Here is a 26598-nt window from a genome sequence, read left to right as displayed (position 1 = left end):
AAACAATTAGGTATGTATATGGAAAAAAAGAAACCTTGACTCTTACCTCACACTATACATAAAATATTAAATCAAGATGGATCATAAGCCTACGTATGAAAGCTAAACATAAAAGCTAAAACTATAACTAGAAGAGAACGCAGGAAAATATCTTTTTGCCTTGTGAGTAGGCAAAGGTTTGTTAGAGATAATACAAAAAGCAGTAATTATGAAAGAAAAAATTGCTAAATTAGACTTTACCAAAACAAAATACTCTGCTCAAATATATTAACATAATGAACAGTCAAGCCACAGACTGGGTTTTCATATTTGTAAAATATAGATCTAACAAAGGACTAGAATCCAGGATGTATAATAGCCCAATAAAAAATGGGCAAAAGATTTTAACACAGACTTCACAAAGGAAATATATATAGAAAGCATAAGCACATAATAAAGTGCTCAACATCATTAGTCATCAGAAAAATGCAAATTAAAACCGCAGTTAAACCCACAACACACCCACTAGAATGGCTAAACTTACAAAGACTGACAACACCTTATGCTGGTGGGATGTGGAACAAATGAACACTCATACATTACTGGTAGGAGTAAAAATGGTACAACCACTTTGGGAAAATGTCTGGCAGTTTTAAAACTAAACATATGATGTAGCAATTCCACTTCCAGTTATTACCCAAGAGAAATAAATACATATATTCACAAAAAGACTTATATAAGTATGTTCACTGAAGTTTTATCATAATAGCTACAAACTGGAAACAGCCCAGCTATCCATCAATAGAATGGATAAACAAACTGTGCTCCATGCATACAACGGAATCCTACCCAGCACTAAAAAGATAACGGCTACTGAAATACCCAACATGGATGAATCTCTAAATATAACGCTCGGTGAAAGACGCCTTACACTAAAGAGTATATGCTATATGGTTCCATTCACATGATGTTTTAGAACAGGCAAAACTAATCTATGAAAGGGAAAAAATGAGAAGACTGGCTGCTTCTGGGAGGTGCAGGTGAGGATTTACTGGGAGGAGACAGCAGGAAACTTTCTGGGACGATGGTAATGTTCTATATCTTAGTATGCTTTTGTTGCACAGGTATATGCATTTGTTAGAACTCATCAAAGAGTACCCATAAGACCTGTGCATTTCACAGTATGTAAATTTACTTGAAAAGAAAATATTACAAACAGTGAACTAGCTAATGATGTGCAAATGCACGTATTTGGGGAGAAGTGTACCGAAGTCTGCAGCCTGCTTTGAAATGCGTTAAAAAATAAATAAATAAATAAATAAATAAATAAAAAGAAGGATTGATGGATGGACAGAGGAATGGCTAGTTGGATTAGTATGTGATAAAGCAAACACTGTAGAACCTAGGTGACAGGTATGTGATGTTCACTGGAAATTTGTTTCAAATAAAATGTTGGAAGAAAAACAACTAATATCACCTCTTTTTATGATGACTAAGATTGTATCCTAGGTTGGACTGCCAATGTTAAGGATCCTGGTCACCATCTACGAAAATCTGATTACCAAGGAAGTAAAAGTGATCAACCATATAAAGTGAGGGGCGGGGATGGGGAGGGTATTAGAGCCAAAGCCCAGACATCCAGGAGGTTCTGAGGCCTGCCAGAAATAAGGCCAGGGCAGCAAGGCAGGAGACGGCCACTTTCAGGCCTTCGTAGGTTGCTTTGCTTTCTTTATTCCTCTGCAAGTTTATGAAATTATCTTCTGGGCCTGGGACCCAGCATTACCTAGCACTCTAGCTTTTCCAAGACACAGAAGGACATAGTTGGAGGATTTAAAGTCATTGATGGGGGCGGGGGGGAAGAGGAAGGAACAGAACTGAATTAAAAATTCCACAGGGAGAAGGTATGACTCACCTACTTCTTGGTGGGTAACTACCCTTTTAAATTGCATCGTGTGAAAACAGCCAAGGAGCATTAAAAATTGAATGCAAAACTGCTTCTGGGCAAGGCTGATTAAAAAGGAATCAAACTATTTTAAAAGGTTGTTTTGAGATATTTGGCAACATTTGCATTCCGGTGAACGGGTGACTCAGATCCCACTGCCGGTCCTTTTCACCTCCACAGCTATGATTTTTAGAGGATGATAGTCACCAGTAACTGATGCTCTCTGGAGATTACTGCGGTCTCAGTCTAGCTGACAGTAATGAGTGATTATCACTTTGCTTGATTTAATGAGCCTTCACAGAAATCATACCTGCTTTGTCCTTGACCTCTCTGTTCACTCAGCTTTCCAATGTTTCCAACTGCAAGGATATAACATACTGCTTGTTACTAACCTGCCATAAATAACAACCAAGTTCACCTTGTTAGGGCTTTTCCTTACCCTAACTCTTAATCTTTTAAGAAAAAAGCAAAACTTTAACCAGATGACACACACGATAGCAAAGCAGAGACACACTCGAGCTGATAGTAGAATTTGAACAAATTCGAACAAAGACTTTTAACCTTAAACACGGTTGACTCATCTGTCACAATACGTAACTTTTAACTTAATTTAAAATTAATCTTAAAAAAAAACCCCACCTAGGGACTTCCCTGGTGGCGCAGTGGTTAAGAATCCACCTGCCAATGCAGGGGACACGGGTTCGAGCCCTGGTCCGGGAAGATCCACCTGCCGCAGAGCAACTAAGCCCGTGTGTCACAACTACTGAGCCTGCGCTCTAGAGCCCGTGAGCCACAACTACTGAGTCCACGTGCCACAACTACTGAAGCCCGCGCGCCTAGAGCCCCTGCTCTGCAACGAGAGAAGCCACCGCAATGAGAAGCCCGCGCACCGCAACAAAGAGTAGCTCCCGCTCACCGCAACTAGAGAAAGCCCGCGCACAGCAACGGAGACCCAACGCAGCCAAAAATAAATAAATAAATTTATTAAAAACAACAACAACAAAAAACACCCCACCTATGCCAAGCTTGTCAAAGTCAGTATTACATCTGTGTAGTTGTACTAGTATCAACTACTAGTAAAATAAACATGAAATTCATCACCTTACCTCTGAGAGAGGTGGGTCACGCTGCATAACCCAAACAGTTTTCATGAATACCCTCTGTGCAAGAGGACTTAGAGAACAGCAAGGTAAATATCTCATACAAAAATTTTGAAGAAAACATTACGTTCAAAACACAGTATCTCTGGGCTGCTCTACATTTTGCAAAGATGTCAACATTTGAAAATAGTTTTCTATGTCTCTATAATACAAACCAGACAACTATTTCTTCAAATTATACAAAGCTTCCCTGAAAAACAAATACCAACTCTATTATAGGGAATTGGCAGTAAAAATTTACCTCAACAAAGCAAACAAGATACCACAAATTGGCTTTTTCCAGATAATCTCATAAAAGTATAGAGACCAGGAGTAAAAAGCAAAACATGTCGAATGTGGGTTGGCAGGATTCAGTGTAGCATTTATGGATGGTTTCATGGCTCCCAGATTGTACTTTTATTACTTCCCGAGAGCCATTCATGATATTTGTTGCAATGAAGGCTCAAATCCCATAAAAATTTTTATCCAAAAGTAAGTGTTTGTTGCCCCCTTGAGGTAAATTCAAGAACAGAAACAAAACAACGCCGGCTCTGCCTAGTCCATTAGAGAAAGAGGCTTGCTTCTCCAAAGGGCTTTTTCTACACACATACCGTAATCGCAAGTTATAATAAAACTCTATTTTCACCTGGAAAAAAAAAGGCAATTTACAAACACCACTAGACACTGCACCATTTCTGCAAAAATAAAGATAAAACTTCACACAAAGAATATAGCAAATATTTTAAAGTTTCAGTTGATGAGATGTCAGACTAACTGCATTCTAAAAATTTATTATGCAGATCTTCAGTTGGCCTAGCTCACATGACCCGGGGGACCCAAACTGTAGACTGAAAAGCTTTGCAGCAAACTTTCATGGGGGTGGGGAGGGGCGGGACAAGTCCAAGATATTTATGGCTCAAATCCACATACTGTGCAAGGTCTGCAACATGAGAACAGCTGCACTGAGAAAAAAATATATAATACATAGGCATGGGTAGGAAAATATGATGGTCTGAATAGATTATCCTGTAAGGGAATTCTTAGAGTTCAATGGATTTTAGTCAGTAATCCTCTGAGGTACTGCTGCCATCCTAATATCATGGAGCTTTGAACAAATTAAGGTTGTTTTTCTTCCTCCAACTGCATTTTATTCTAAGCTATCATCTGATTTTCAGTATTATTAGGAAGAATGCGATGGATTTACATCATTACTCCTCTAAAGATTGAAAGACTTCAGCGTTTTACTCAGCATGACTCATATTCATGAATGATCAAGGTTCTGAATGAGCAGTAAAATATGGTCCCATCTCATCCTGCTACTAAAGGCCCTGCAGGATGGAGAGATCACCTGGGCCAGCTGTTGCTCAAAGTCCAGATTCATGGACATAGAATTAACCTGTCGCATCCTCTACTGGCCATCACACAAAGTAGCTGCTCACACATGCTCTCCCAGCTGCTGAACTCTCTACCCAGGCCCCTCAAACTACCCTTGAGATTTATTTAAACTTATGAAAAAGTCTCTCTACTCTTTTCATTTTTACCAACCCAAAGGAGAGCAAAAGAAGTTAAGGGGATAGGAGAAGTAGGGCGAGCACAAAAAGAGGGCCCTGTCCCCAATTCCAAGAGGAAGCCCTACCTAGGTCATTAGCTGTCAATATCTGACCAACAGATGGATCATTCAAAATTCATTCACAAGTTTGCTTGTGGCTACTACGTGCCAAAAACTGCTTTAATTACAGGGTAATGAAAGTTTCCTCACTTGTAAAACAGGGATAAGTTAAATACTTAAAGACTTCTTATAAGAACTGAATAAGTGAATACTTATCACAATGCTCAGCACACCGTACACTGTATACGTCCTCCTTTACCCCCATGTCTCATGTCCCTTTCTCCTCAGTGCTAACTATTGCCTATGATGATCATCATTCTACCACCTCTTCTACGCATTTATACCCACACAGGCACGTACACAAAAATGATGGGCTCACATTGTAAGAATTGCTCTAAAAATTGCGTTTTCATGTAGCATACCCTGGAAATCTGAAACTCTCCCATAAGGTGACCTTATCCATTTGCATGGCTATAAATACCATCTATGAGCTGATAATCCCCAATTTTATATTGCCAGCCCAGACATCTCTTATATAGCCTACGGACATCCGCACCTGAATGTATTCTAGGCATTTCAAACTTAATGCAGCCAAAGTAAAACTCTTGATTTTCTCCCACAAACCTGTTCTTCCTTCTGTCTTTTCCATCTCAGTATGCGACACAACTCTCGATCATTTCCTACAACCAAAACCTGGGTGTCATCCTTGATTCGTTCCTCTTTCTCACCGTGGACCTGATCCAAAGTCTGTCAGTTTCCACACAAAAATACAGCTAATCCATCTATTCTTTTCTGTCATTACTGCCACCACCCTCATCTGAGCTGGGGTGGATACAACACTCTTCCACCTGGTTTCCCACGTCACTCCTGTACCCACTAGCCACACAATAACCAGGATGAGCTTCTTACAAACCCGAACACGTCAGTCTCCTGCTTGAAACCATTCATCTACTTCCTACTGCTGACTCGAAAGCTTTTAAGTCTTCAAAAGCATGTATAATCAGGCCCACACCTAACTTTTCAATCTCCCTTCATGACATATGCCCCCCTTTTCACTGGAATCTAGATACCCTGGCCTCCTCTCTGTTCCTGGAACACCTCAAGTTCTTCCTCATTTCATTGCCTCTTCTTTTTTCTGCGCTTGGCCTGACTCCCTCCTTATACTTCAGATCTCAGTTTAAACGTCACCACTTCATGTGCAGAATCAGCCCAGGTATTCTCCATCACAGCCGTCTATATCCATCACAGCACGTACTGTTTGTTATTTGTTAAACCAGTAGAATGTAATCACCATGAGGGCAAGGACAACATCCGTCTTGTTCACCATGTTGTTCCCAGTGCCCAAGGCAGTGCATGGCCCCTAGTGGGCCTTCAATTAACGTTCAGTAAATAAGAGAGAATAGTACACAGTAACTTAGCCAGGTGTTCCTGAAATTTCTGAAAATAAAAACTATTCTAAGACTTTTACTTCTTAAATCATTGAACTATACATGAAACCTTAGTATTCTTCTCGCTAAAAATGGAGATATGAGGTATCAAAAGGAAGCATAATTGTCTTCTGTTCTGTCAACTAGAATTTGAAATAAATGATCCCATCCATAAACAAATTATTTAATAGTTATTAAACAGTAATTAAAACAGTAGTTATTAAATAATAGTCACTTGTTTTGTTTATGGTTGAGTAATATTCCATTGTATATATGTGTCACATCGTCTTTATCTATTCATCTGTCAATGGACACTTAGGTTGCTTCCATGTCCTGGCTATTGTAAATAGAGCTGCAATGAACATTTTGGTACATGACTCTTTTTGAATTATGGTTTTCTCAGGGTATATGCCCAGTAGTGGGACTGCTGGGTCATATGGTAGTTCTATTTCTAGTTTTTTAAGGAACCTCCATAGTGGCTGTATCAATTTACATTCCCACCAACAGTGCAAGAGGGTTCCCTTTTCTCCACACCCTCTCTAGCATTTATTGTTTGTAGATTTTCTGATGATGGCCATTCTAACCAGTGTGAGGTGATACCTCACTGTAGTTTTGATTTGCATTTCTCTAATGATTAGTGACGTTGAGCATCCTTTCATGTGTTTGTTGGCAATCTGTGTATCTTCTTTGGAGAAACGTCTACTTAGGTCTTCTGCCCATTTTTGGATTGGGTTGCTTGTTCTTTTGATACTGAGCTGCATGAGCTGCTTGTATATTTTGGAGATGAATCCTTTGTCAGTTGCTTCATTTGCAAATATTTTCTTCCATTCTGAGGGTTGTCTTTTCATCTTGTTTATGGTTACCTTTGCTGTGCAAAAGCATTTAAGTTTCATTAGGTCCCATGTGTTTATTTTTGCTTTTATTTCCATTCCTCTAGGAGGTGGGTCAAAAAGGATCTTGCTGTGATTTATGTCAAAGTGTTCTCTATGTTTTCCTCTAAGAGTTTTACAGTGTCTGGCCTTACATTTAGGTCTTTAATCCATTTTGAGTTTATTTTTGTGTATGGTGTTAGGGAGTGTTCTAATTTCATTCTTTACATGTAGCTGTCCAGTTTTTCCAGCACCACTTATTGAACAGGCTGTCTTTTCTCCACTGTATATTCTTGCCTCCTTTATCAAAGATAAGGTGACCATAGGTGCGTGGGTTTATCTCTGGGCTTTCTATCCTGTTCCACTGATCTATATTTCTGTTTTTGTGCCAGTACCATACTGTCTTGATTACTGTAGCTTTGTAGTACAGTCTGAAGTCAGATAGCCTGATTCCTCCAGCTCTGTTTTTCTTTCTCAGGATTGCTTTAGCTATTCGGGGTCTTTTGTGTTTCCATACAAATTGTAAAATTTTTTGTTCTAGTTCTGTGAAAAATGCCTTTGGTAGCTTGACAGGGATTGCACTGAATCTGTAGATTGCTTTGGGTAGTACAGTCATTTTCACAATGTTGATTCTTCCAATCCAAGAACATGGTATATCTCTCCATCTGTTTGTATCATCTTTAATTTCTTTCATCAGTGTCTTATAGTTTTCTGCATACAGGTGTTTTGTCTCCTTAGGAAGGTTTATTCCTAGATATTTTATTCTTTTTGTTGCAATGGTAAATGGGAGTGTTTTCTTATTTGTAGTGAGGTGGATGGGCCTAGAGTCTGTCATACAGAGTGAAGTAAGTCAGAAAGAGAAAAACAAATACCATACACTAACACATATATAGGGAATCATAAAAAAAAAAAAAATGGTTCTGATGAACCTAGGGGCAGGACAGGAATAAAGATGCAGACGTAGAGAATGGACTTGAGGACACAGGGAGGGGAAGTTGGTAAGCTGGGATGAAGTGAGAGAGTGGCATGGACATATATACACTACCAAATGTAAAATAGATAGCTAGTGGAAAGCAGCTGCATCACGCAGGGAGATCAGCTCGGTGCTTTGTGACCACCTAGAGGGGTGGGATAGGGAGGGTGGGAGGGAGACACAAGAGGGAGGGGATATGGGGATATATGTATACTTATAGCTGATTCACTTAGTTATACAGCAGAAACTAACACAACATTGTAAAACAATTATACTCCAATAAAGATGTTTAAAAAAAAAGTCACTTGTTTTGTTGATTATACAGCAGCTAAATGTCTCAGATTAAGAGTACTCCCAGTGCTCTTTTGGGTAGGCTCACCTAGTCCAATCAAAGCTACCCCTGCAGTTTAGACCAGCCTAAGGCCGAAAAGATCTGCACAGTGGTTTTTTTTTTTTTAAATAAATTTATTTACTTATTTTATTTATTTTTGGCTGCACTGGGTCTTTGTTGCTGCACATGGGCTTTCTCTAGTTGCGGCGAGCAAGGGCTACTCTTCGGTGCGGGGGCTTCTCATCGCGGTGGCTTCTCTTGCTGTGGAGCACGGGCTCTAGGCACATGGGCTTCAGTAGTTGTGGCACATGGTCTCAGTAGTTGTGGCTCGCGGGCTCTAGAGCGCAGGCTCAGTAGTTGTGGCACATGGGCTTGGTTGCTCCGCGGCATGTGGGATCTTCCCGGACCAGGGCTTGAACCCGTGTCCCCTGCATTGGCAGGCGGATTCTTAACCACTGCACCACCAGGGAAATCCCTTGGTTTTGGTTTTTTATTGTTGTTGTTCTTTCTTTCTTTTTCTTTTTTTTTAGTTTCTTTTTATTCTTTTACATAGTGATTTTGTGAAAATACTAATAACCAATGGACCATACTCACTTTTTAAAAACATAATCCTTTTTCCCACAAAACAGAAGCAACTACAAGCACTAGGACTGCATGAGATGATAGATGTTAACTAAACTTACTGTGGTCATCATTTCATGATATATGTGACATCAAATCATTATGCTGCACACCCTAACTTATACAGTGCTCTATGTCCATTGTATCTCAAGAAAATCGGGAAAAAATGTATCTAACCTTACAACCCATAAAAGGTATGCAAATAAAAAGAATGACATCCTCTCCCCTCCTGCCCCAAAAGAACTAGGAATATAGACATAGAGCAAAAAGAATTCTCACAGACTGCTGCTAGGAGGATAAACCGACAACCAACGTTGGTGAATATGATAAAATAAGGATTTCTTACTTGACTGCTTCGTAAATATTGTTGGAGGTATGTCCTGATAAGGCATCATGTAAATTTCGAATAAAATAATCTCTGTATTCTTCTGGAAGGGCCATAAATGTTCCACCCATCACAATAAATTCCACTTTATCCACACTGTGACCAAGTTGTTTTAACTGAAAGACATAAATTCATCAGCATTAGAAAGATGTAGTCAACTACCCTAAGAGGGTTATTGCAAATTTCTAATTTTACTTTGCAGTGTTCTCATCAGTATAGCTTAAAAATGAGAAGCAAACATGTTAAGCAAATTCTATGGACTAAAAAAAATAGACTCCAGGGCCCGAAAAGAAAATTATTGCTCAAATAAGGAGGACGAGAATTAAAAATAATAAACAAGAAGTCTGATGTCAACTTACAGAGTTAAGTGAAAATTTAATAATACAAAGAATATAAATTAGAAAGCAGCAAAGCAAATAACACAATATGTAATAGAATAAACAAATATTTATTGATTGCATATTTTATGCCAGACTTTGTGGTCAGCATTGGGGACGAAGAAGACTATATGCAACATAATCAGGACTTGATGCAAGTGAAAGAAAGAGAACACTAGATTAGAAAGAAACATTAAGAAAGCAGTTTTAAATTAAAAGTTTTGAATTAATTATGAAGTTTCTGGGTACAGGTAGCACCTTAAGCCTGGTTTCAGGGGTGGGGGGAAGGACAATAAAAGTCTGAAATATGACATCTCTTCTATTTGGGAAGAGAATGGTATAGATCTTTCAGTTTTTCAACTACAATAAGGCCAGATTCTAATTTTTAGAAACAGGTATTTAAATGTCTTGCCATATCTTAGGCCTGAGAAAAACTAGGTCAAGTAGACTACAAATTATGAACTCTAATGTACTATGTAAAGAGGATGTCCACACTTAATATGAGCAAAAAGTTACCTTGTTTTATGCTTGTTTCTGAAAATGGCAAATAACTTATACATACATACATCCTTATACATATGTAAATCCTTACAGATACATAAGCATATGGGCATGCAGGTGCATACACATGCAAATATATATCTGTAAGTATGTGTACATAGCTATCAACACTAAAAGAATACTCTATAACTATGGTTGTTTACCAGGAATACACAACAAAATCTTCCTGGTAGCTTTTTCAAAATGTCTTGCCTGGACCCTAAACCAGACCTCATCAGAACTTCAGCAGTGAAATCTGGCATGTGTTTTGGAAAAGTTACTCAGGTGATTCTAGTGCATTTACAGTTAGGAAAAGAATCACTACTCTCTGGTAGTTTCTAAAATCTTTCAAAACCCGTGCTCCTTTTTGGTAAATATAAACATTTCGAACTCTACTGAAACACTTCAAATGAGTTAAATATCATGGCTAAGGGAATTCCCTGGTGGTCCAGCCAGTGGTTAGGGCTCCGTGCTTCCACTGCAAGGGGCATGGGTTCCAAAAAAAAAAAAAAAAAAAAATTATGGCTAAAAAAGAAACTGAAGCAATGGTCAGTTTAGAAACTATGTAGGCTCCCTGCAGGTGGGGTCCTCTCCTACAGCTGGCGGTCCTGATCCATATACGCTTGGGTGACAATGATGCGAAAATTAGAAGTGGCTGGTATCCACTCGTAGTAACAGTTAAGCACAGAAGCCACTTACTATGGTATGTGCTACTTTCCATGTGAGATTTTCTAGTTGTCCTGTTAGATGTAACTATAAAAACTATGGACAGTGCTTGCATTGTTTGAAATTGGACAAGTTTAAAATAAAATTGTGAAAAAGAAAATCTGTATTAATGCTCAGAGTTCTTGAACAGAGCAAGGCCATCTACACAGTACTTGTTTTTAATCAGTTATATTGAGGTATACATTTTTTTTTTTTTTGGCCTTGCCATGCAGTTTGCAGGGTCTCAGTTTCCCGACTAGGGATTGAACCCAGGCCACGGCAGTGAAAGCCCAGAATCCTAACCACTAGGCCACCAGGGAACTCCTGGGGTATAATTTATATACAATAAAATCCACTAACTTTAACTGTACAATTAAATGAGTTTTGACAAATGTTTAGAGTTGTGTAACCACTACCACCACCATTATACAGAACAATTCCATGGCTCCCAAGAGCCCCTCATCCCCCTGTACAGTCAATTCCCCATTCACACCCCAGTAAACCAGTCACAATACTTCTCACTTGGCTTATGGAAGCTAAAATTCAATCCACCCACCTACTGTCTAAGACATATCCACATTCTGTAAATTTCATACCATAAGTAACTTTCTACAAATTGAAAGAACTTTAGAGACTATAAAATCCTTACAGAAAATAATACAGTCTTTAAAGGAAGTAGTGTTTTTGATCTTGCTAGGTATTGCAAAATAGTCCCTCTCCCTCAGATGGATATTAAAAACTTACAAAGGGGAGAAATATTCTTTCAGTTCTTATTTCTGGTTCAACTCAAATCAAGCAATAATACCTTCTAACCAAGTATAAAGATCTAATGTAAAAATGCTTTTTAAAACCTTACCTGTTCTATTCGGTGTCTTGTCTGTAGATAAGGGTCATACCTAGCACGGATAGCTCGCATGGAGGTTGGCTAAGAAAAAAGAAAAGTATCCTGTTATGCCCACATTGAATTAAGAATAAAAAGTAGTTTCAAAAGGGTATTAAAAATAAAGTTCTCCTGGGCTCCTTTCTTCCTCTCTCAGTCTTGTCAGGGTTCAAAATAATGTCCTGAATAGCACCTGGCTGGTCTCCACTCAACAGCAGGCAGCTCCTTGGATCATAGTTATATCTTTGTGTAAACCCTTATGGATCCCCAGGGTCACCAAATTGTTATACTGCTCACAGACATAGCTGTGTATACACATTCAAAAGAGTTACTTGATAAAACAACCTTTAAACCAGATCATTAAATATCAATACAACATAGTTTGTAATGGCTTAACAAAAACCATCATGCTATCATACAATGGAATAGTCTACAGCCATGAAACAATATACTGATATAAAATGTTCCCTAAGATACACTGTTAAATGAGAAAGGTAAGGTGCAAGGTTTTGATAGACTACCTCCTGTGTAAAAAGTTAGGATAAAGAATATGTATTGCTTTTATATCTATATACTATCTTTGAAGGACGTATAGGAAAGGGATGATACTGATTGTCTGTTCGGGGGCTGGAGCAGAAAGGGGTGGCTAGGGGAGAGTGATGAAAGGGAGTCTTTTCACTGAAAAATTCTTTTTGTATTTTTAAAAATCTGAACTATGAAAAACAGGTAAGGAATGAAACACCATGTATAAGAAAAAAGTCGCATGGTTTCCTGGCTGCTGGCCTCTTCGGATGAGGCCGACGGCTTCGAAAGCCTGCTCGCTGGCCTCCTGCTTTCACTCTTGCCCCCGCTCTAATCCTGCCCTCACAGAACCATCAAATGATCTTTTAAAAACCAACACTGGGGGGCTTCCCTGGTGGTGCAGTGGTTGGGAATCTGCCTGCTGGTGCAGGGGACACGGGTTCGAGCCCTGGTCTGGGAGGATCCCACATGCCGCGGAGTAACTAGGCCCGTGAGCCACGACTACTGAGCCTGCGTGTCTGGAGCCTGTGCTCCCAACAAGAGAGGCCACGATAGTGAGAGGCCCGTGCACCGTGATGAAGAGTGGCCCCCGCTTGCCACAACTAGAGAAAGCCCTCGCAAAGAAATGAAGACCCAACACAGCCAAGGATAAATTAATTAATTAACTAATTAAAATTTAAAAAAAAAAAAAAAAAAACCGACACTGGATTATATCATCCCCCTGCTTTAAACCTGGATGGCTTTTCACGACACCTGTAACAAACTCCTTGCCCTGGCTTACAATCCCCTGTGTCTCCCGTCTCCCGAATCTCATTCTCCCCTCACCTGCTCTGCTCCAGAGCCCCCCACCGTCATTCTGAGCCTGGCTCCGTGTTCCAGCTATTCTCTCTGCTAGGAATGCTCTTTCTTGGTATTCTTGAAAGGCTCTTTCAAGGCTCATTCAGGGCTCAGTTTAAATGTCACCTCCTCAGACCATTCCTTCCTAGCCTCCAAGGCTGAAGTATCCACCCTGCTACTACACCTTACTTGACTTTACTTCCCTGCTTTGCATTTACCAGTACCTGATATTTTTTTCTTGTTTGTTTCTTTACTGTCTACCCCCCATTTATTAGAATGTAATTTCCTCAAAACCTGACCTGTTTTTTCACAGCTGCAGAGGCAGGACAATGTACTGGTGAGGAGCACAGAATTCAAAGCCTGGCCCTGTTTCATATTAGGGGCGTGTCTCCAGGCCAGTCGTGTAAGACTTCTAGGCCCTGGTTTCCTTATCTATAAAACTGGGATAATAATAGTGTCTACCTTCAAAATCCTGCTGTAAGGTTTAACGCTGTAAAGCACTGAGAACAAAGTTGATATATTAATAGTAAGTGCTTACATAAATATTCTCCAGTGACTCGAACAACAGACACTCAGCAAATGTTTGGTGCATGACTAACTTAAGTCATCAGGAAAAAAATAAAAAATAAAATTTTTAAGAAAGCCAGTACTTATAAAAGCATACTCTTAATAAAGTATGCTGTAACACTCCTCAGGACAGCCTCACATTACTTTACCTCATATCCAGTATAAGACTGGGTCGAATATTCAAAGTCTGAATCAGGTCCACCAGGGCAGTATCTGCCAATACAATAAAATGAAGATGTCAGATACAGAACTTAGTTCAACAGTCTAGTTCAAGTATCTACAGGCTCCATAAAATCCTGACTGAACCAGCTTCATTTTCGAATCCTAACAGAAGAGTGTACCTTTGTAGTATCTGCAAATATACACATTTTCTACTAACAAGTAAAAAGATAAACAGATAAAGGAACATTATTACAGTCATTTTCAGAGTACAGCAGTCACTATTATTTTAGAAGTTTAAGCTTTTAGGGGCAAATAACCGGGCCTAAGTTTTCCTAAGTTTGGACTGATACGCACAGGGCTCTCTTGGTAACCACACTTAAGAAAATCTTTCTCCTGATTAATCTTCCTGGCTAGAGTCATGAACATTCTTCTGCTAATTTTTCTAATTATCTAAATTTAATAAGTTTAAAGATTATTAGTAAGGATAACATTTTACTTTGATACTTTTCTGATCCAAATTCATCATAAACTTCTGACATTTGGAATTTAGGCAGCTCATATTTCCATGTATCATTTATCAAGTTAACAGAATATCTACTGTTTCGAGTTCTGTAACCTATGAATTTTTTTTACTGTATATTGCAACAAATTAAAATCTTTATATGCTTCATTTTTAAAGCATTGAAATATTCTATTAATAGGTGCTTGTTTCAAAGAACTAACTTATGAATCTATTAAGTCAAAGTTTTAAATATTACCAGGGAGTTCCCTGGTGGCCTAGTGGTTAGTTATGCTGGGCTTTCACTGCTGTGGCCCAGGCTCAATCCCTGGTCGGGAAACTGAGGTCCTACAAGCCGTGGCCAAAAAACAAATACAAACAAAAAAAAGTTTTAAATATTACCAGCATGTACTGATCAAGGCTCTAGGGGACTTACTGGTTCAATTAAAATACACACACATACACAACTTGTCACAATCATCATACTCACACACATATGTTTCCTGTAAAACTGATGTGTGGACATCTGTGGGGTTTGCACATGACAGCCACAACAGCAATCTATAAAAGGAAGATTAATAAAAAATCAATTATGAAATAATTCATACAAAATTCTGGAGAGTGGTTATCGCTCAGAAAGCGGGAGAGGAATGCAATCAGAGGGTGGCACACAAGGGGGTTTCAAAAGTACTGGCAATGCTGTATTTCTTAAACTGAGCCGTGGGTACCAGGTTGATCTCTTTTCAATATTATTAATCTTCAAAATGTACATATGCATTGTATACACTAGTTTGTATTGTATTTTACAATAAATTAAGTGCAAAATAAGGAATTAATAATTTTTAAAGTCACGGTGATTCTTATTCTCTCTTGCTCTTTCTGATTTGTTTTAATAAAATAGCCTACAAGAGAACAATTACTTATGCAATTCTATAAAATTATATCTAAACCTAACCTTTGTATCTCAAACTCTTCCCAATAGATCTCAATATTTAGAATAGAGACTATTAAACTAGGAGCTAGACTTCAGAGTGTGTGCAAGATATTCTCAGAGGGGTCTGTCAGAGCCCAAGTTGGGTAAGAAGAGCATCTGCTTGAGAAGGATGCGATGGCAGAGTTAGACAATCGGTTACACATGGGGGCAGCTGGTCAAATAAGGGTATACACTAAGATGAATGCAAGCCAGGTTTCTTACTGTCAGAGAAGAAAGTTATGATTTTTTAATTTATTTTATTGAAGTATAGTTGATTTATGATGTTGTGTTAATCTCTGCTCTACAGAAAAGTGATTCAGTTATACACATATATACAATCTTTTTCATATTCTCTTTCATTATGGTTTATCACAGGATATTGAATATAGTTCCCTGTGCTATACAGTAGGACCTTGTTGTTTATCCATCCTATATAAAATAGTTTACATCTGCTAGCCCCAAACTCCCAATCAATCCCTCCCCCACCCCGCTCCCCCATGGCAATCACAAGTCTGTCCTCTATGTCTGTGAGTCTGTTTCTCTTTTGTAGATATGTTCATTTGTGTCATGTTTTAGATTCCACATATAAGTGATATCATATGGTATTTGTGTTTCTTTTTCTGACTTACTTTACTTGCCATGTTGCTGTAAATGGCGTTATTTCATTCTTTTTTATGGCTGAGTAGTATTCCATTGTATATATGTACCACATCTTCTTTATCCATTCATCTCTCAATGGACATTTAGGTTGTGTCCATGTCTTGGCTGCTATGAACATAGGGGTGCATGTATCTTTTTGAATTATATCAATAGTTTTATCCAGATACATACCCAGGAGTGGGATTGCTGGATCATATGGCAACTCTATTTTTAGTTTTCTGAGGAACCTCCATACTGTTTTCCATAGCAGCTGCACAATTTACATTCCCACCAACAATGTAGGAGGGTTCCTTTTTCTCCATCCTCTCTCCAGCATCTGTTATTTGTAATGACTTTTTAATCATGGCCATTCTGACCGGTGTGAGGCGGTACCTCAGAGAAGAAAGTTAAAATATGGAAAGGGAGAGAACTAGAATGAACTCTGTGGGTTAGATGAAATTAAAGGTACTGTTGTGGACTCACAGTATACACACACACACACACACACACACAAATATAGATGCAAGTGTGTTATGTATATGTGTGTGCATGTATGTACATCTACATATATATTTCCTAGTTTGGTCCACGGAGAGGGTCTGGGAGCAGCAACGCCCTAACGGCACTGAGCACTCAGATCTTTGTTTCTAAATACTCTTCTCCACTAAAAGAAACCAGGGCTCCTTGGAGAAACAGCTGATTCCAGGGCTGGGGTAAAGAAAGTACAAGATGAGCCTGGAACATTTTATTATGACTGAAAGCTAGAAACTGCTCAAAGAATGATGGGGACATTTAAAAAAGAAACAGAAACCAGCTTGAAAGGGCTCCTACTGGTCAAAACTGGGAAAATTTGTACATCAAAATAAATAATGATGCAACAGATTATAACCCACCAAACAGGAAACCATTTAATCCATTCACACAAATGAATGAGCAAACTGGAAGTCTGATAAGGAACAGGATATTTGCATAGTTTCAAAGTACTTCACCACACAAAACTTCTTAATTACAAAGTGGAAAAGAATAACTTTACAAAGGGGATGCCTAGCAGACATCACCTTGATCAAAGTAGACGACATCAGTGACAGGACAACAAACTATGCACCACCTGACAGGATATAATAAGAACACAGTATCACTTCTGTGATGTTCCTGCCAGAGATGCAAACCCAAATCTAATTATGAGGACACATCTGATTAAACCAAATTGAGGGAGATGCTACAAAACAACTTGCCTGAAATCTTCAAAAGTGTTAAGGTAATGAAGTAAAGGAAAGACAGAAGAAGTGTCCAGACTGAAAAGCCATGACAACTAAATGCAGCACGTGATTCTGAACTGGGTCCTGTAGGTCATTACTGACACACCATTAGAACTTGAATGAGGTCTGAGGATTAGATGATGATAACGTTTCAGTGTTAAATTTCTGATTTTGATGGCTGTATTGTGGTGATGCAAGAAAATGTTCTTGTTTGTAGGAAGTACACACTAAAGTATTCAAAGGCATCAGCTTTGCAACTTACTCTCAAATGGCTCAGGGATAAAGCATTCTTTGTAGTGGATTTTCAACTTTTCTGTAAGTCTGTGATTATTTTTTAATAATAAAAATGGTTAAAATTGAACTTAAATCATTAGTGATCTAGAGAAACTCCAAAATAAATAATTTTGCAAATCTGAATTAAAAACTTAGATTTTCAAACAAATGTTTGTATTTAAAATGAGACACAAGTGGTATATGTATACCACTGATGAGGTCAATCTAATTTCCCAATCTTTTATTGAGGGCCTACAACATAGGCCAGGTTCTGAACTACACAGAGCAGGTGGGCCCTAAGACTACAAAAATATTAATGCACTGCCTCTGTCCTCTGAAATCATACAAGCTAGCAGGGGAGGAGGACATAGAGAAATAGGCTCTTTCAAAACCACATGGTAAGAAGCACAAAGAAAATACTAGGGATGCCCAAAGAAGGGGATTAATTAGCCCTGACCAGGGGCGTCAGGGAAGCCTTCCCTAAGGGGTTGACAGCCATGCTGAGTAAGAGTTAACTGAGCTAAGAAGGCAGAGGGACGTGGGGACCAGGGAAGCAATGTGCAGGAGTTTTCAAGCATTTTTTAAGTGGCTGAACTCTCCCTTCAAGTAATGTTTTACTTAGAACATCAACTTACAGAAGAGAGAAAAGCAACAGCCCTGGGTGAAGTAGAGATGGGGCCTGCTCCCACGGCTTCCCTATTATTCCCCACAGTAGCTCCTAAAAAACTTATACGGATCCTGTAGTTTTGTAGAATACAGCTTAAAGATTACTGATAAGGTAGAAAAAGCTATGACTTTGGAGTCAGCCAGAGAGATGAACCTTTGAATCTTTTCTCTGCCTCTTACTGTGTATTTTCCTGTTTTGTAAAATGAAGACAATACTACCTACCCTCAAAACAGTTTTGAGGATTAAATTAGAAAACACACCAGTGCAGTGGCTGGGTATGTAACAGGTGGGCAACATATGGTCACTACTGTTGCAATGAGTAATGATACTACTCTGAATAATAAAAATCATGATTTTCAAACAGACTCAAAATGGATCATAGACTTAAGTATACTAAAAAGATATGCCACAGACTGGGAGAAAATATTTACAAAACACATGTCTGATAAAAGACATGTATCTTAACTATACAAAAAAAATCCTTAAAACTTCACAATAAAAAAACCAAACAACCCAATTAGGAATAGGGCAAAAGATCTGAAGAGACACTTCACCAAAGAAGATGCACTGAAGGCAAAATAAGTATATGAGAAGATACTCAACATCGTATGTCATTCAGGAATTGCAAATTAAAGCAATGAGATATCACTACATACCTAACAGAATGGCCAAAATCCAGAGCACTGACAACCCCAAAGGCTGATGAGCTTGTGGAGCAATAGGAACTCTCATTTACTGTTGATGGAATGCAAAACAGAGCAGCCACTTTGGAAGACAGTTGGGCAATTTCTTACAAAGCTAAACGTAGTCTGACCATATGATCCAGCAATCATGCTCCTAGGTATTTATTTACCCAAATGAGTTTGAAAACTTTTGTGTATGCAAAAACCTTCAAACAAATGTTTATCGCAGCTTTGTCCATTATAATTGCCAAAAATTGGAAGCAACCAAGATGTCCTTCAACAGGTGTGTGGATAAACAAATTGTGGCACACTCAGACAATGGAATATTATTCAGTGCTAAAAACAAATGAGCTATCAAGCCACTAATAGGACATGGCATAACCTTAAATGCCCACTGCAAAGTAACAGAAGCCAATAAGAAAAGGCTACGAAACATCCTGATTCCAACTATATACCATTCTAGGAAAGGCAAAACTACAGAAACAGTAAATAGATCCCTAGTTGAGAGAGGTATGAAACAGAGGAAATGATGAGGGAAGTTTTAGGACAGTGAAACTATTCCATATGATACTGTAACGGTGGATATGTGAAATTATGCATTTGGTAAAACCCACAGAATGTACAACACTGTGAGTGACCCCAATGTAAACTACAGGCTTTGGTTAATAATAAGATAGCAATATTGGTTCATCAATTATAACAAATGTGTCAAGCCAATGCAAGGTATTAATAATAGGGCAACCTGGGGAAGGGGGAAAGGAAGTATATGGGAACTCTCTGTGCTTTCTGGTCAATTTTTCTGTACGCCTAAAGCTGCTCTATAAACAAATATAAACAAAGCACTACAGTAACAGCAGAAGTAAAAGCATGGAGGTTAGTGGGCATACATCTGAAGAAAACTATAATTCAAAAAGATACATGCACTCCAATGTTCACTGCAGCACTATTTTCAATAGCCAAGACATGGAACCACCAAAATGTCCATCAACAGATGAATGGATAAAGAAGATGTGGTACATATATACAGCGAAATATTAGCCATAAAAAATAATGAAATAATGCCATTTGCAGCAACATGGATGGACCTGGAGATTATAATACTAAGTTAGTCAGAAAGAGACAGATAAATATACGATATTGCATATACGTGAAATCTAAAATATGACGCAAACGAACTTACCTACAAAACAGAAGCAGACTCACAGACACAGAGAACAGACTTGTGGTTGCCAAGGGGGAGGCATGGTGGGGGAAGGATGGATTGGGATTTTGGGATTAGTAGATGCAAACTATTATATATAGAATGGATAAACAGCAAGGTCCTACTGTATAGCACAGGGAACTATATTCAATATCCTGTGATAAACCATAATGGAAAAGAATATGAAAAAGAATGCATATGTGTATAACTTAATCATACATTTGCCATACAGTGGAAATTAACACAACATCGTAAATCAACTATACTTCAGTAAAATAAATTTTTTAAAAAGCATAGAGGTTAGGATGCATAGCAGCTAGGGAATGACAATCAGCTGTGTTCTTTTGATACGTTTAATAGTCACTCTGGTGACACTGCAGAAAATGGATTTGGTGCAGGTAAGACAAAGTAGGCCCATTAGGAAATGACTAAAACAATCTAAACAAGAAATAATAAAGGCCAAAACATTCCTCCCAGCGGTGGTAGGAATGGACAAGGCATTTCGCATCTTTTAGAAACTGAGTGGATGGGGGCACCATTAGCTAAGGTTGACAAGGAAGATGGACGAGCAAGCCTGAGGTTTTGGTTATGCTATACCTAAGGGTATACTTACAGGCAGTCAAAGGAGAAAGGTCTAACAGGCAATTTGACATGGATGTGAAGCTTGGGGAGAAGTCGGAGCTACGAGTCAGCATATGGCAATACTTAAAAACATCAATGGATGAGATCACCAAAGAAAGCATGTGTGACACTAAAAGCAGTTGGCCCAGGACCACAGAAAACATCAATTTTTACAGGGAAGCAGAACAAGAGTAGCTGTCAAAGAAAGAAATGATCCGAGGTAGGAGGAAGACAGAGAGAACGGAATTATGAAAGCCAAGTGCATTTGTCAGGTTGAAACATTGCTAAACCTTTGTCTCCATGGTGGCAAGCCCACACACAATGCTGGAAACTGAAAATCCAAGACTCACCCGTAAAGCACGTTATTTAGGGATATGGAAGTAAATGCCAAGAAATCAGCTAAGACCTAAAAGTGGTTGCCCTGGGGGAATAGTGGGGGTGGGGGGGGATGGGAGGTGAGGGGTTTGGACCTATTAGTTTTTCTGAAAGAGTCTTTTATACTAGGTACAAACAAACAAACAAACCCCAAACACTTAAGTACAAAGGAGAAGAGACTAGGATAGGTGGTACATTGTGTGTGAAAGTTCTGGGGTTTAATTAGTCACAAATATATGATCCAGGAGATACGGCTACCCAGCAAGTCATTATAAGCTGCACTTACTAGAAGTACAATATCCCCATCCAAACAACAGATTGAACTTCTTAGATCACATCAGGAACACAGCATTCGCTTCTGGGTACCATGTTTTAAGAGGGTCTAAATCCTAGCAATTCTTCTCTCATGTCTCTCACACTCATCCTTTTTATCCTGGAGGCCCTACCTTGATTCAGGCTCTTAACACTTCACACCTAGGTCAAACCAAGAGTATTCCAACTGGTCCTTTTGGCTCCAAGCTACCCTACATCTTGTATGCAAATTAATTTTCTGAAAATCTATTTGGTTCCCATCACTCCCCTTCTCAAAAATCTTTCAGTTTCCTATTATCTGGCTATTTTGCAGGACATTTAAGATCTTTTACAAGTGGATCCCACACTAACGCTTCACCCCAATGTCCTGCTGTTTTCCAAAATGAACTGTCAGCCCCAGTGAGTCTGGTACACTCGTGGTTCCCTGCACACACACCTCTTACATCATCTCTACCTCTGTGCCCTAGTTCCTGGGTCCTCGCTCCCATTACTCTTTGAACCTGCTCTTCTCTGCTTACATGGGCACCATTTATATGTTAGTCAAACTCCACGCTTCCTCTTGGGCTTTCCCTAGTCCCTTTTACTGCAGGGACATCTCTGTCCTCTGGACTCCCATATCACTCCCTATGGTGTCAACTGTTTCACAATTACCATATATATTAATAGAATGACTTTACACTATCAATTAACTTTTCAAAATACCTTTTATAAGTATCAATCTTATACACCACAAGCTGAAGATGGCCAACAATACTGGTCATCTTATGATAGTCCCCAAGCATCTAGCTATACTTTTAAAGACACCAAAAACCAAAACATCATCTACTCCTCTAAGAACAGTGACCTTTTCCCCTCTGTGCCCTCCTAGCATCCTGCACGTGTCTGCGCTCCGGCACACACCACAGCACATGGATTTTATTAGTCCAAATCCCCCACCTCCACCTCACTACCCGGGTGTTACATGGAGGCAGGGATCTGTGGTGGACGAGATACACAATCAATCTTTGATGAATTGAATCACTCACCCCACTGGCAGTTCTGATGGGTTTTGCCTTTAACTTGGGGACCAAGACCTTTCGATACTGAGGTGGGACTGCAGCAATGATATCCACCAGGCGGGGCTGTGCTGAAAGGCCATATTTGGCAGCTGTCCTGGTTTTCACCCTGAAAGTAAAGCATCTAGCATTATCAAGATCACAATATTTCAAGGACGAGCTACCAAAAGGATAACCTATAAATAACATCATCAACTCCTTTCACCAGATGACAACAGCGGTTTTAACATTTGTAATTATCAGGGAACTAGAACAAAATTCATGACTTCTTGTTCTCCAGAGTACCAGAAAGAAAACCAGATGACGACAGGGCGGGAGCCCAGGACAGTGATACAGTGTAGGTCTCGTTCAAAGTAGCGCTCCAGCGTCAAAGGATTCTACCCTTTTCTCAGCTTCCACACTACTACATTTGGGATCACATTAATTCTGTTATGCGGGACTGTTCAGTACACTGTAGGATGTTTAGCGGCATCCTTGGCCTCTACCCACTGGCACCTCTTCCCGTTGTAACAACCAAAATGTCACCAGACATTGCCAAATGACTTGCGGGTGCGGGTGTCATGCCTGGTTGCAAAGCACTGCCTCAGGCCAACAAAACAAAACAGAACAATTTAAAGCAAAGCTATGCAGAACCAAATAGGAAATAAAGTAGATATATTTTTAAAGCTTTAAAAGTTTTAAAACTTTTTCTAATACAAAATATTATATAAAGAACAGAACAATAAAACATATAAATATACTCTAACAATTAAAAACAATCACTCTTGTAACCACATTCCAAGAAAGAGAATATGATCAGCACTTCAGAAGACCCGTTTGCCCCTTCCTGACCGTAACCCTATCCCTAACCCCCAGAAGTAACCTTTATTCCAACTAATAATTCCTCGCTTTCCTCTATAATTTAGCAATTTTTCTTTTCTTTGTGGCTGCTAACCAAATCCTAATAGTCACTTTATCTTCTCACTTTAATCCATCTAGAAATATTATGGGGTGTTCAAATCATTTCAACAAATGGTTACTGAGTACCTGATAGGTACAAGAGACTACCTAAGTACTTGGTACGTCAGGAGGTGTAAGGCATAGCTGTTTCGTGCTCTATGTTCGCATGTTTGCAGACAGGCATGCACAAAAATAAATCTACAAGTAATAAAAACATATGTATCAATAATGAAACACACACACAACAATGAATGATTCCAGAGCTCAAGAGAGGAACTCAATGTGTGCTGGGGAGATATTCAAAGAAAATGGGCACAGAAAAAAGATAGGCTTCAGACAGGCAATAAAGACACAGAGATGACACCGAGAGCCGACAGGCTGGCTTACGTGAAGATGCAAAAACAGGATAGTACAGATTTTAAGAAATATGAGTAGACCAACTTAACAGAAAGCAGAAGGTTTTCAACATGAAGATACAGAAGTTTAAAAAGTTGGAAAAGTAAGTTGAAGCCACACTGAGAGGCCTTACATAATGGGCTGAGGAATCTGCGTTTAATTCCACAAGCACTGGGAACGTGCTGAAGGTTCCTGCACAGGGAAATGACGAAGGAAAATTAATCCAGCAAGAGAGTAAAAAGGACTGAAAGCATAAACTACTGCAGGAGTCTAGACTTAAGTTTAAAAAGGAATGGAAGAGGAAGTTGGTGGTGAACATGAAAGAGAGTTAAAATGAAGAAGCAGTAGGCAAAATTTTGACTCTAAGTGGACCTAAGGGAAAAGATTCAAAGATGACACTAGAGTTTCAAACCTGGGTGAAGGTTAAAACAATTAGGCAAAGAGGACATCTGAGTAGGGGCTGGTTTTAAAGAAGATGCTAGCTTTAGCTTTAGATGTGCTAAATTAAAGAGAATGACAAAAATATACAAGAAGTAGAAATGTTCATGAGAAACAAAAGATTTGTATAATTAGGGGCATAGCCAACAAAGATGGGCAAAAAAAACCCACTGCTAAACACATGGTAGAAAAACCAATAAAATATAATGTCTTCATGGTAAAAAAGAATAGTTACTAATTTATTCTTTAGCAAATGTTTATCAAGCACAATGTTCCAAGGAAGGGGTATAACATTGTAGTATCTCAAGTAACAGAAGACAGGGTCTAAAAAAAGGTCATGTGCGTAGTGACTAGACCATTGACGACCTGGGGATGGGGGGAGAACCCTTTCACTAGAGCAGATCTATATCACAAATATATAGTAAATAAATAGATGCAGAGAGGAAAGACCACTCTTATTTGAGGATGTAGCAAAGTCAAAGCTGAACATGGTTGTGGAGAGGAAGTGGATGAACGTGTCAAGGATGTTCTAAAGTAGGGAAAGGCTGGATTGGATCAAAGGCCCCAAAGAGAGGGCTTCCCTGGAAGAGAGCTACCACCTCTCTGAGACGACAGGGAAGAGAGGAAGGATGTGAAGTGAGATGGCACGGCAGGACAGCGCCTGGGCTCTGGAGACAGATGACCTGATTCTAAATCCCAGCTCTGCCAATCACCAGTTATTTACTCCTGAACAAATTATTTAACCTTTCTCTGTCTCAGAGGACCCATCTGTCAAATGATGTAAATACCTACCTCATATAGTGTTTGAGAGGATCAGCTGAGCCAATACATTTAACGTACTACTAACAGTGACCGGAATACCGTAAGCGCCCAAGAAATGTTAGAAACTATTAATATTATAAGGCTATAAGGCAATTTTGCCATAAATAATCGATAGGGCAGGGCAGAAAGCTAAATTCTCAACTAAAACATGAAACATGAGATAGAACCAGTAGTATTTGATAATTTCATAAAAGAGATCTACTACCCAAGAACAAGATTACCTTCTTTTTTATAGATCCACTTACTTATTTAGATCGATGTCTTTCCCCTGTTCATGGGCTTCAATTAGTTGTTTAATAACATCTCCTATGGTCAGCATCATCAGCTCAGCAGGGCTGAGATCTCCTGAAAAGATAATATTTGACACTAAAAAAATATTATTCAGTAAAGGTTTTTGTATTTATTAGGAGTTTTCCTTCCAAAATCATTCCAATCATGTCAAAATAATAGCTCAAGTACACAAGACACTACTGTTTACAATTTGATCATATATTTTATATCTTTAATTTTAAAACAAACCTGGCTTCACCTATATATGGGAAGAGTTCACTTTAGAAGCATATACACCTCAAGAATGATAGATGCAGGAAAGAGTAGAGACAAACATGAGGAAAAAGAACCTAATCACACAGGAAAGGACCAAAGTAGTTAAAGCAGCTTCCCTTTATCTCCAGATTGGTAATTACATTTAGATGCATTATTTCATCTGATTCTCAGAACACAGTGAGGTGGATGGAACAAGAATATTTGCCTGTCCCATAAAAATGCTACCAAGGGGTGAAGTTGAAACTCAAACCCAGGTATCCGCAGAAGTAATGTTAATACTATTTTGAAATACAAAGCAATGTATTACTATTTTGAAATACAAAGACATGGGTCTGTACGTGCCTAGGGATCTTAACACATCTGTAAAATATAGTCTGTCCGCCATCGCAACATTCTCCTGGCAACTGAGGCCGCCCTTCTCTAAAAGGCAACAGCAGAAGCTGACATGTTCTTACATGACCCCATCCCCCCAGTTAAAGTTGACTGGTTCAAGGATGGGCACCTATCCAGGTCGGGCCAATCTGAGCTCTTTTTCTCAAGGCAAAAGACACCAGTCCCTCTCCAGTGATAAAAAGCTGTGAGATTGCAGCTTGGGAGCTACTAGCAAGCCTGCCTCCTGCCTGCAGAGAAAGCTGGTGTGCAAAGATAATGATGTCATCAGAGAGAAACACAGATGAGAAAGCCCTGGCGCTCATGGAGCCCTTTCATTTACTTTATCTCATTTGAAACCTCACAACACTGGAAGGTAGGTATTGTTACCACATTTTACAGACGTGAAAAATTAAGGCTAGTTAAGACATAATTGTAAATGGCATAGTTAAGACTCAAATCCAGGTCTTTGCTCCGCAACTTACATGCTTTTTCCCACTGTACCAAGCCACGTCTCATTTAATGAGGTAAAGCTAACACATACAAAACAATTTGAGAGAAAAAGAAGTCCATCTATAGTCAAAGGCTAAGTGCTTTCTAAACCATGTAACTCAGCCCTTCAGAGTTCTACAAAGGTGCCTGAGGGGCCATGTAACAGAGGTAGGG

The 26598-nt window shown here is 39.1% G+C and overlaps 1 protein-coding gene across 3 annotated transcripts in view; it reads right to left on the bottom strand.

The window, feature by feature from the left end:
* The window catches only part of ELP3 (elongator acetyltransferase complex subunit 3), a 104747-nt gene that overhangs the window by 73506 nt on the left and 4643 nt on the right, over positions 1 to 26598 (bottom strand). The window contains exons 2-7 of one of the 3 annotated variants that reach the window (XM_061199452.1): positions 25263 to 25362; positions 22393 to 22531; positions 14855 to 14925; positions 13853 to 13916; positions 11754 to 11822; positions 9237 to 9391 (exon numbers count right to left, since the gene is read on the bottom strand). In XM_061199452.1, the coding sequence (XP_061055435.1) occupies positions 9237 to 9391; positions 11754 to 11822; positions 13853 to 13916; positions 14855 to 14925; positions 22393 to 22531; positions 25263 to 25362 (598 nt within the window). Of the gene's footprint in view, positions 1 to 9236; positions 9392 to 11753; positions 11823 to 13852; positions 13917 to 14854; positions 14926 to 22392; positions 22532 to 25262; positions 25363 to 26598 lie in introns of those variants that run through there. The other 2 variants (XM_061199453.1, XM_061199454.1) reach the window with 2 other exon arrangements.

Source organism: Eubalaena glacialis, chromosome 9, assembly GCF_028564815.1.
Source record: "Eubalaena glacialis isolate mEubGla1 chromosome 9, mEubGla1.1.hap2.+ XY, whole genome shotgun sequence".
In the NCBI taxonomy this organism is placed as follows: domain Eukaryota; kingdom Metazoa; phylum Chordata; class Mammalia; order Artiodactyla; family Balaenidae; genus Eubalaena; species Eubalaena glacialis.
This window is presented reverse-complemented; position numbering and strand designations above follow the sequence as displayed.